Source organism: Fusarium oxysporum, chromosome I, assembly GCF_013085055.1.
Source record: "Fusarium oxysporum Fo47 chromosome I, complete sequence".
Classification (NCBI taxonomy): Eukaryota; Fungi; Ascomycota; class Sordariomycetes; order Hypocreales; family Nectriaceae; genus Fusarium; species Fusarium oxysporum.
Window position 1 is genome coordinate 43,811 of NC_072840.1, and position 11,568 is coordinate 55,378.

The window sequence follows — 11,568 nt, forward strand, 5'->3', positions numbered from 1 at the left end:
GGCAAATGCCGTTTGATCCATCATGGTGAACACCTGAGGTGCGTGGGGGGATCTGTCGAAGTGAGGCTTTCTAGGTGATAGGATGGTCTGTATCAGTGAAGGTCTTTCCCGGCTTAAATCTCTACGCTTGACAAAGGGCGAGATACTGCCCGAGCCAACCTGTCGATCAATCGTTCCAGTGAGCCAGCGGCGAACAGAACGGCGAAGGGAGTCTTGGATCTGGTGGGCACGAGTAGCTGGGTGGGAATAATGACCATTGTAAACCACAAGAGACAACATAGATTAGAAATGGATGATGTTCCAACATGCTCTTAGCAGATCGTCATAAGTACATACGTTGAAGGCTTCCGACATGCTCCCATCAAGTCTCGGCAATCGTACAACGCGATCAATTAGCTCCTTGCCGCCTAAAACTCTACACATTATTCCTCGCGCCTGGTTCGCTTATATCCTCGGCCGAGAAGGGAAGAATACCAAGGTCAAACATGAGTGGCCTCGGCGACATGGGGAGGGTCAGATCCATGACAGAAGCGAGATCGGACAGGAAGCTCTCAGCCTCCAAGTCCATGAGCGGCTGAGTTCCGGAGCAGATTAGCCTCAGGGAGTTGCCGACATCCTGGCCACAAGAGTCTCGTGAGCCCGTTGCCGGTGTTGGCAGAACACCCGACGGCTCAGAGCTACGGTCGGTTCTCTGGGTCACATTTTCTGTCATCATCGGGTCTTGCGATGGCGCACTACCGCCATGGACTGTCCCAAAGAGCCCACTGATGAGGTGACTCTGCCTCTCCATCCTTCGCCGTGCCCTCTCCTCGAGGTAGATGGCGCCCGCCGCGCGAAGGTGCGTGACTGCTGCCAGGTTGCTCCTCGCCACTGCGTCGTGGCGGCCCAAGACACCTAGCAACGCTTGCGCGCCGGCGAGACCTTTCTCGATGGGAAACATGCCATCCAGGTCGCCGAATTGCGCCAGGCCAAGGACTAGCGCGGCGATGAACAGCGAGTTGACCACGAGCGGGAGCCGCTTCGGAACGTTCTCGACGAGGAATGGCCGTGTGAGGAGCATGATGGTCCAGTAGTAGGCCTCTTTGACGTGGAGGAGGGCTATATTATGCACCTTCTTCCCGTCTACCTCGGTGAAATTGCCCGGGCTTACCTCATCGAAGACCAGACCTGACGGCAGCCTCTCCGCCCACTGGCGGTGGCGCTCGCTAATTCGCTGCAGGACGTGTGTTGAGACCTTGCGTTTCGAGTATACGTCGGTTAGAATCTTCTCGAGGATGTAGCGGATGTCATTGGCGGTCGAGTAGTTTTCCTTTGCGGCTGTATCCCGCGTCTCGAGGGTTGACGGCGGCCGGCCGAGTGATGCGCTCATGAATAGGTCGAGTATGCGCAGTACTGTCCAGAGCTTCTCTCGTCGGGTGAACTCAGCTGGGTCAAAGAGGACATTTACATCGTGACTGTGCAGACCCAGCACATAAGAGGTACGCACTGCAGTACCCAGGTAGACGTAGGCTGCGTTCTTCCGTGAGGCTCCCAAGAGGTATAAAGTGATGAGGATGTTGGCCTGGATAGTCGAAATTCCCAGGTCTCCTGACATGGCGAGGAATCTCCCGTAGTTGAAGTATCGCTCAGCTTCGTCCTCTTGATCTCCAGGGCATGTCTGTGCGCCGATGGCGAAGACAAGAAATAAAACGGCGCTGGTGGCTTTTTGCTGTCTTCCGTCCTGCTCGATTTGCAGCCATCGAGATACCATCTCATTGAGCTCACGCTGATCGTACAGTTGAAGCACCGAGTTGGTCGCATATGAATACCAGCTTATGAGGCATCGGGCCTTGTCCACCGTAGGTCGAAGAGGAGGTTGATTCGCCATTTCTTGGATCCAGTCCGACTGGGCCGCGGGTGCTGCCTCCACGAGGAGGTGCCATAAGGGTTCATCTGGAAAGAGATGAGGGCCAAGTGAATCGCATACCAAACGGCGTATGACTTGCAGGAAAGAAAGGTTGGCCGAGTCGCCCATAAACATCAAATTGCCGTGCCCATCTTGGAACAATCTTGATAGACGAGGGTCTGGGGGGGTTCGGAAGCAATTAATTACATGTAAGTTAGGGGGCAAGCTTGACTCCTCAAGTCGATCGGAATGTCTACTTGCCACGGGGTCAGGAGCAGGTGACCCTGACTCAAGACCTTGCAGGCTCTGGTCTTGGTCCTGGTTTGGGTCCCTCGCATTGCCGGGCAAGCTCTCGACGGATGAAGGTGAGCTCGGAGGACGTGGGGGCGAGCGAGCGAAATTGCATTCATTGACGACGCGACGCCTGCAGTTCACACAAGCTTTCGCGCATCTGCTGCGCTCACGGCTCGTGGTTGGCTGTATTGGCATAACGGCCGTGCTTCTTCGGCGTTGCTTAGTCTCCTCCCGGCACTGGAAAAAAGAAATCGAACGGAGGAGGGGAAAGAGGTTCTCGCAGGACGGCAGGACAGATGCCGGATCTAGTCTGTCTCGGGAAGACCTGGGGGTGTGTTAACGATATTCTAGACCCAAACTGGACGGTCAGGTGCAGCAGAATTGTATCCAGGACGAAACGCCAGGGGCTTGACGGAGTTGCTTAATAAAGTCTTAAAGGGTATTATAATTACTTCAGCTTCCTCCCTGGTAGTATAGGCTATAGTAATAAGGCAGTGGCAGTGTAAAGGTTGCATAAGCCGTTAAACCTCAGGGCACAAGATCGGGCCATAATTACTATATAAGTAATTACAGGTGTGCTATAGCTGCCTTATAGAAGCCTTACAGAGCTGTTATGGGCACGAATTGTAATAGGCAGTCCTAATTAGTTAGAAAAGGCAGGGGGCCTTTATATTACTAAAGTAATTATTATAATCCTAGTAGTCATATTATATATACATGTATTTATTATATTAAACTATGAGATTTTACTTATAACTACTAAGACCTAGTTATAATAAATATATTAGAATTACTAATAATTTATATAATTACTTAATAACTCTTATTATTACTTTATAATTAATATATTTAATAAGTATTATAAATAAGTAAATATTATACTTTCCCTTTTTAACGTATAAACTAACCCTTTATACCTAACCTATAGGTTAAAAAAGTTCTCTTTTAATTATTAAATTTATCTTCAAATAACTTAAGAGCAACTGAACCTTCTTATATATAAGTACTTTAAAGCTCTTAATAAGCGTGCTAAGTATGCCATTAGAGCTCAAGACCCCAACAGTGAGTCCATCTGGTTGTTTAAACGCCAGGACGCAATATTCACGGCTCTCAATAGGTTTTCAGCAATGGTCTTACAACGAAGCCAAAGCTCTGCCCGGCGTTCATGTCATCATTGACACCAGCACTGGTTCGATAACTCAGAGCACGTTCCCGCTCAACAACCGATCAATGGATATGTCAAGGATGGTCTGTTCGCCCAATGATTGGTTGTACCCTACTCGATTTTTAAATTAAGTTAATTGAACCTGTATTTTCTTTAATATTCCTGGCATTAATCACAACGCATTTCTTTGTAACTACGTAATGGACGAAAGTAGCATAGCATGACGACCAATACATTATCCCTCCCAAAACTCCTGCCAAGCCCTCGGCCACTTCTCCCTCTCTGGGCGTCCCAGCCACTCCCGGAACTCTTCGGGCTCCTCGTCCTTCATTTCAATCTTTCCATTCTTAATTCCCATCCAACCCTCAACAGGAGCTCGAATAAATTCATGATGGCCACCACAATACGTTCTCCATCTTTCGCCATCGGGACTGCCACTATTGTAGATGCGCTTTAAATAGTACGCCTCACACCAATCACAGTCAGTACAAATAACGCAGCGATACATAGCCGTCTGGTTCCAGCTCGTGATATCGCCAGGATTATCGAGGCAATAACCGCCACAACGGATGCCGCGGTGGCCTGTGATGTCAAATTCGTCGATGGTATCGTTGTCTAGCTAGGCGCGGATCCGATCCTTATTCCCGAGCCCTTGAGGCATTTCACCGAGATATTTGTGATTGGAATCTGCAGCATTGTCATCGCCGTCTTGCACTTCACCATCATCGTTGGTGTCTTCCCACGCTCCATCGCTGCCATCCTCTATACCGATACCCTCGTCGTTCTCTTTCTTTCTTGAAATGAGGTCCAAGCTTTTGATCATCAGCTCCTTGTCTAGATGATAGAATTGAGCGCTCAGGGCGATCGCAGCTTCACGCTGCAAACCTGGGAGACATGCGAGCACGTTGCACAGCTTACGCAAAGTATCCGAATCGTTCCATGGGTTCTGGTCCTTGAGGCTCACCAAGCAGTCGTTGAACGCCTCCGTCAACGTCTCTTCGAACTTGTCCAGCGGCCCGAAGCGACGATACATTCGTGCGAGGATGGTGGCTTCAGGTCTCTTTAGATAATTGGACTCGAGGTCGGACGTGAGATGGGCGTTTCCCAGTTTCCGTCCCGCGAGACCTTCGATTTCGGCAAGTGAATCGCGCTTTTTGGGAGGAGCTCGTCGCTTGAAGAAATTCTTCGTAGACTATTTCAGCGAGCTCCCGGCGGGTGAGGTAAGGAATGCTGTCGGAGATGGTATCTGTGGCCGGATCGATGCAATTGTCTGCATCCAGGATCTCATACAACAAGCTCTTAGCCTTGGCCACATCGCCAATGCTGCGGCGGCAGCCAAGCGCGAACTGGTACCGCGTTGGTGATGCCCACTCAAAAGGTGCAAGTTCCTGAACCAAGAGTTCGTACGTCTTGATCATGACATGCTCTTGTCCTGTCTGCATGGCCGCTTTCTGATACCACAAGTTTACCTGATCCCAGTCCTCAGCAGTCACGGCGAGTCGCATTGGACCCCAGTCCACAATTTTGGTGAGGATATCCTCGTGTCGGCTGAGTTTATCAAAAGTACGAAGTCACATGCTGAAATCCCGGGATGTCTTTCGCTGATCTCCAGAGTACACTGTCATGGCCTCCTCCAGCGACTTGACGGCGTCTTCGAGCATGTCGTGGCTGGACTCATAGGTGGCCCTTACAATAAGTGCAGTGTGAAGCAGGTCATCGTACTCTTTGTTCAAGCAGGAGCGGTCGAGAGCGAGTGCCTGGCACGCCATATCATAAGCATCTTCGTCCTGATCGTCAATGTGCTGGAGGCACCCGGCCATGACAGAGAGCGTGGCAAATATGTCATTATCAGTTTTACAAAGTTTCAGGCTCTTAGTGAATTGCTCTAGGGCATCAAATGGCCACTCAGAAAGGAGCGCCAAGCCCATGGCTCTGTAGCCGGACGGCCCGACTTCGACATCTTCAAAAGCAGAAATTAGTTCTTGTTCGCGAGAAGGTATGTCTTCCTCTTCAGAAGTGTCGTCATCATCTTCGCTGTCTTCGGCATCATTCTCCTTGTAGAACCATGAGTCGTCTTTTTCCTCAGGCAGAGGACCAATATCAAGCTCGCGCTGCTCAAAGTGTTAGTTGAAATTCGAGGTTTGAAACACCGAGACCTACGTACAGTAGCAAACGCTTTCCATGCGAGTTTGAAAGCCCGCGAAGCCGTGTCTTCATGAATCTCCGTAAACCAGTGAATTACGTGGCCACGGGCGAGGGGCTGCAAAACTTGGGCTGGATTTTGAACGGCTCTCTGCGCCCAAAGCCTCATCTCTTTATCCAACAAATCTTGCGAGCATTCGATGGCCTTCTGTGCCCAGAGTTTGATATCATAAGGCACTCCCTCGTCGAAGTCATCGTAGCATATTCCTGCTTCATGCTGTAACAGTTTCTGGGTGCAGTTAGTTTGGTCAGATGGCCAATTCCAGCTGTCCATACGCCTGAACTTACCTTCACAACATCATTTTTGTTCGAAGAGATGATACTGAAGCATTGCATTACTCGTACGACAAGGTCGTCGGGGGCAGAAATGGTATAAGTTTCGCCCTCTAGACCATCCTTCTTAGATGTAGCAATATCGATGATATGTTTGAAATGAGCCATCCAGTAATTCGCCGCGTATTTTTCGAGTATTTGCCTTGCTTCAGTTTCCTCCGATGCTCCTGGCTCTTCAGGGCTACAGAGCACTTCTGCGCAAGTGGTGAAAATATCAACATGGGATAGAAGCGGTGATGTCTGTAGGGTGCTGTTGGAGACGTTTGCTGCCCGCATGTATTCACGAAGTGTGTTGTCCTGGAAATGAACGAGAAGCGAGCTATCCGGCTGGTATTTGTCGCGACACAGAAACTTGTCAGCTCCGCCATCAGATGTGCTCTCAACGTTGGAGTCCTTCTGAACCACTGCCTTCCGTTGCATTTCTTGTATACGCTCCTCCCAGACGAGAGTGCTGGACATGTCCAGGATGCTGGATTATAGAAATTAGTTCGGACCAGGGCGGTTCCCAAAATCTGGTTACATACCTTGAAGATCTTCCTGTTACTTCCATCTCGAGATCAATCGACTTTCCGAGCTTCAATTTAAGTAAGCTGTACGCCTCCTCAAGGATGAGTGGGCGTTCTGCGAAAGCTATCCAAGCGAATAGGAGTTTCAGTGCTGACCTCTCCTGCTCTTTCAAATCATGAGAGCACGTGGTTAGCACATTGTTGTAGAAACAAGGCAGGCCTCCTGGAAGTTCGGTTAGAGATCTCATGGCTGGACGCTCAAGGCCCTTGCAGTCAAGGTATTGTAAAATCCTGTCAGTGTATTGAAGCCCTGACTATGGTCAGACATGTTTGTCTATCAAATTCTCTTGGAATCAACACTAACCGTATTTCCTGACTTCCATGGCTTTTGCAATCTCTGCCTTCGCATAGTCACTGAATCTCGACAACCGAGGAAGCGACTCAAACCTAGAGTCAAGTAACTTCATGATACCGCTCTGGGCAGTACTTGGATCGATCAAAATAGTGGCCAGATGTTTGGTGACACGATACTCACGCCACATCGACAGTATCTCGGAGTCGTTTCCGGTAAAAACTACCTTAATCTTCTGTTTGGAGTCGACGGTGCCTTCCATGTAAGCAAGGAGCTCATTAGCCTCATCTGGATTTGCTTGTTCAAGGCTGTCAATGACGAGGAAGAGTCGGTCATTCGACGGTTCTTTATATAGTAGGTCGATTGTCCATTGCCAGATGTTGAAAAGTGACCATGTTACACAAGACACTTCGGACGCTACGCTGGCAAGTTTCTCACGGAGCTTGTGGTTCTGGTTGACGACTTGTAGACCGATTGATCGGAGAGCCGACTTGACAGACCTGAAAGGCTCGTTTGATTCCTGAAAGAAGTAATAAGCGACTGAGGATTGCGGGTCATTGTTCGTCTTTCTTCGGAGCGATTCGATGATTGAGTAGGCCAGATGTGTCTTACCCAATCCTGGTTCGCCCGTAATCCAGAGGAAATTGGTCTCGCCGTTCTGCCATTCTTGGTACTTCTTGTCTTCATAGAGCCAAGAGTCAGTGCCAGCTACGAAAGAGCGACGCAGCTCTTTGAATTTGGCCAAGGGGTTTGGAGGTGTCCCGAAAAACTGTTTTGCCACGTTCAGTGCCATTGACTTCCCGGTCGCGACGTCTTTTTCGAGCTGGGCAGTCGCCTCGGCGTTATTATCCTGGGCCAGTTGGCTCCTCAGCTCTTTGATACTCCGTTTAATGCTGGCCAGTGAGGCATGCTGTTGCTGGAAATTTAGTTCCTGCAGCTCAAATCCAGCTTCGATCCGTCGGCCTTGGTCTTGAAAGTAGACAACCATTTCCTCGTGAATGAAATCAACCTTCTCTCCAAGAGTTCCCATTAATGTCTTAATGTCCTGGGTGTTTCTCACAGTCATCAAGCCATTCGCGCGACTCAGGCGAGAGATGGCAGTGGTAACATCGCCGTAGGCTGCACTGAGTTTGGCGTCGCCGCTTCCTTGAACGAGAGTATGCAAGAACTTCAACGGCCTTCCTTCCCACATGTACTTCGTCTGGATGGCAAAGACGACCATGAGGGAGGTGAATGCATCTGTAACACATTCCGCATAACAGTCGCAGTCGGGGAAATTGTCCTCGATGATTTGGAGCGTCTTTAAGAAAGACCCAGCTTCTCCGATAAGGCTTAGTAACTGGTCATAGTCCTTAGACTGAGCCTGTCAGGCCTTGATGGCGTACGTTGCTACAGTCCAAATCGCGCTGGCGGGAGGAAACGCGGCAGTAGCAGAAGAAGCAATCTGGTCGCCGATTCTCTGGGCATAGTCAAGGTTCTTGCCGGTGAAGTGGACTGCCTTGCCCCAGTTTCCACCGTTGTTTCGCCACTTCTGAAACGATCCTTTGGACGTGTCCACGGCACCCACGACATCAGCCAAGCTTGTGACGAGATGACCACCGTTGAGGTCGAGTTTCAGGCCTTTTTCTCCTACCGCATCGTTGTAGGCCTGGAATGCATCCTTCCATAGTCGAGCTAGCTCCGTGTGTTCTTTTCCTGCTGGATTTATCTCGACAGCCATTGTGAGAGTACAGTCCTCACTTGGACCAGAAGTGAAAAGCGTTGGAGGCACGACTGGTTTAATGCCAAAGTAATGACGGGCACCTAGTTTATTGGCCCATTGTGACTAATTATATTGGCTTGTTCCAGCTGAGTCTCGGCTTGTCTAGCCTCTGCCCTTCCTTGCTTTTTAACCCGCTAGGGCTACAAGGTAGCTGTGGGCTGAACCTTGACCTTTCGGAGAAGGCCGCCTTTCTGGCGCTTGTCTTTCCACCGCGCATGTGATTTTCTGGAGAAATTTGGATATGTTCCTGTTCCTGCTGCTTGCATAATCGGTTTCTCCGATCTTGCTCGCGCAAAGATCACTTTACTTCATTTATGCCCTGATCTAGTAAAGAGCGTTACTTAACGGCACCTAGCCTCTATCCTCGAGGTGAATGCGTATTGTTGGGGTAGTGATTACCTGATAGGAAGTGGAGACCTTAAAAGTGATATTTATACACATAGCTAGGTTATATATGGCTAGGTTTAGGCTATGCTTAAGGCGGCTAATTATAATAATATTAACTTAATAAAGTTTTACTTATTCAGAGATGATAAATATTTAAATTAAATTAGACTTTAGAAACATTCAGATATACCTTTTAAGGGTAATTTATAAACTTAAATATATAATCTTGGGGTTCTGTTAATATTTCTATAATAATATTAAATTTAACTTAAAAAGGTAGTTTAATTATTTTCTTAAATAATTATTAAATAATTATTTTATTTTCAAATAGGCTTAATTATAAAAAAAAAGACTTTTTAATAATTTTAAGAAAAAGTAAATTATTAGGTGAATTAGCTAATTTACTATTATAATAAGTAGTAGGGCGACCTTAATAAAGTATTTCGATTCACAGTGGGTTATGTTGAACCCAACTTGGATTATCTTGTTGTTTTTCTGTTCTCTATGATCTGTTACCCCTCTTCTTAGAGGCATTGCCTTAGGCTAATCCTATTTGAGACTTCAACTTGTCATGTGAGCGGCCTATGCTAATTCCGAGGTTCGTTTGAGCTAAACCCCTTGCGGGATCATGTAATCCCTCTCGATTATATGATACCTCCGGTTTAACAGGTTATATGCCAGGGCCAGTAACAGTTAGTAGAATATCCCTGCTCTAGGCCGCAGAAGCTACATAGAACTAGATTGGTGGCCATCGAATTGTGGGCCCTAAATGTCTTCAACTCGGAGAAAACTATGTAACAAGGCCGACCCACTGCATAAGCTTGTGAATAAGCAAAAATTAGTTATTCCGAGTGACTGAAAGTGCAGATTGTATTAAAGCAAGACTCACCTGTCATTACACTTAGCCGAGAGCAGACATTAGTTCACAATCAGCAACCCCATCGCAATTTCAATTCCTGTCCTATACATGACAAAAGCTTACTCTACTTCTACCACAACATGAAGGAATACCTCATCTCCGGAAAGCCCGAGTTCAAGGGAATCCTGAGGGATGCTGAAATTCCGTAAGTGTTGTCATTAGTTTGCATTTAGAGTGAAGATATTGATTTGAATCAGCAAGCCTGGGCCCAACGATGTACTCATTAAAGTAATAGCCGCTGGGCTGAACCCTAAGGATTGGAAGGTGGGCAGTCGAACTCAGGAATACAGGCAGCAAGGTCAATCGACTAACTCAAGTAACAATAGTTCACCAAGGCTCGCGCCGAGTCGGAAGCCCTGAATGCTGGAGATGACGTTGCAGGCATTGTTGAAGAGGTTGGCTCCAATGTTTTTGAATACAAGCCAGGAGATCGAGTCGCTGCTTTCCATCGTATGGGACATCCAGGCGGCACTTATGCCGAGTACTCGGTTGCTCCAGCATCTACTACCTTTCACCTACCCCCAAATGTCTCGTTTGAGGATGGAGCAGGAACGCCGCTTTCCTTCATCACGGCGGCGTTAGCTTTGTTCCAGTATCTGCAGGTCCCCCTTCCTACAACTCCCGGTCAGAAGAACATTGGTATCCTTATCTACGGCGGTTCTAGTGCTGTGGGCTCATACGCGCTACAACTGGCAAAGTTGAGCAACCTTCACCCTATTATCACAGTTGCTGGCTCTGGAATTGGCCACGTCAAATCCCTCAATGCTGCAACTCATATCATTGACTATCGAAAGGGTAGCGTTAGAGAACAGATTCTGGATGCGGCTAATGGAGCAAAAATCGCCCTAGCATTTGATGCGATCTCTGGGAATGACAGCTACAAGACAATCACTGAAGTGCTTCAAGCAGCGGGCGGGGGGCACATCAACATGGTTGATCTCCCCACGGACCCCACCTGGAGATTTCCAGACGATGTCCGAGTTACGCGAACATTCGTCAGTTCTGCATACGGAATCAAGCACAGCGGCATCACCGAAGAGCAGGCCAAGACAGACGAAGAATTTTCATACGTCTTCTATCGGTACTTGAGCTTCATTCTTGCCAAAGGGACATTCAAGCCACACCCTGTTCAAGTTCTCCCCAATGGGCTTAATAGCATTGTTGATGGAGTAAAGGCGTTGTATGAAGGGCGTGTGAGTGCCAAAAAGCTTATTGTTCGGTAAGTGAGTCTTTGCTATGAACAACGACATACTTGTTAACATGTGTCAGTGTTGCCACCGAGTGACTAGACGTGGTATCGCCTATATCTATTCCTGAAATCATGGCTAAGACCTAAATGGGACGTCCTGCTTCACGTATAGAAGAATAGAAAGACGGTGATACATTATCATTAGATACTACGCCCATACGATAGCCAGAAATCATACACCCTTCAACCTTTCAGCGTACCTCGTATCCTTTAAAACCTGGCATGTTTCTGACAATCTCCGTAAATTTTTAGACACCCGTTGAAGCAGTCAGTCTACAAGTATAGTCGATTAACATCATCGCCGATAGACCAGCATATAACGCCCATTACCAGATGGTTTTCTGTCTTAAAATGCACGCCAAAACCCTTCAACGTCCTCGAAGACTTGGAATTGAAGAGCTTACCATGTTCTACAAATGCTACAGTTCAAGTACTTCTAGAGCAAGTGTATTTTACTCATCATCGCCCTAGAATACATATTTCTTATGCGTCACGTCCTACTAGCCGAAGCCCT

General features: G+C 47.9%; 3 protein-coding genes across 3 annotated transcripts; 1 reads left to right on the top strand and 2 right to left on the bottom strand.

Moving 5' to 3' along the window:
- Positions 1-415: 415 nt before the first annotated feature.
- FOBCDRAFT_125592 (uncharacterized protein) lies at positions 416-2,374 on the bottom strand (the record flags this gene model as incomplete). Its single annotated transcript, XM_031180299.2, has 1 exon — positions 416-2,374. The coding sequence occupies one exon, from the start codon at positions 2,372-2,374 to the stop codon at positions 416-418; it is 1,959 nt and encodes a 652-aa protein (XP_031041067.2).
- A 1,205-nt stretch (positions 2,375-3,579) lies between these two features.
- On the bottom strand, positions 3,580-8,457 carry FOBCDRAFT_234849 (uncharacterized protein; the record flags this gene model as incomplete). Its single annotated transcript, XM_059609990.1, has 9 exons — positions 3,580-3,959; positions 4,011-4,494; positions 4,538-4,892; positions 4,962-5,455; positions 5,587-5,775; positions 5,835-6,348; positions 6,404-6,695; positions 6,750-8,100; positions 8,131-8,457. 9 exons carry the CDS (start codon positions 8,455-8,457, stop codon positions 3,580-3,582), a joined length of 4,386 nt encoding a protein of 1,461 aa, XP_059463693.1.
- Positions 8,458-9,885: 1,428 nt separating this feature from the next.
- FOBCDRAFT_266286 (chaperonin 10-like protein) lies at positions 9,886-11,090 on the top strand (the record flags this gene model as incomplete). The annotated part of the gene is made up of 4 exons (XM_054702538.2): positions 9,886-9,950; positions 10,003-10,069; positions 10,132-11,024; positions 11,075-11,090. The coding sequence occupies 4 exons, from the start codon at positions 9,886-9,888 to the stop codon at positions 11,088-11,090; spliced, it is 1,041 nt and encodes a 346-aa protein (XP_054558513.2).
- Between the last annotated feature and the right edge of the window lie 478 nt (positions 11,091-11,568).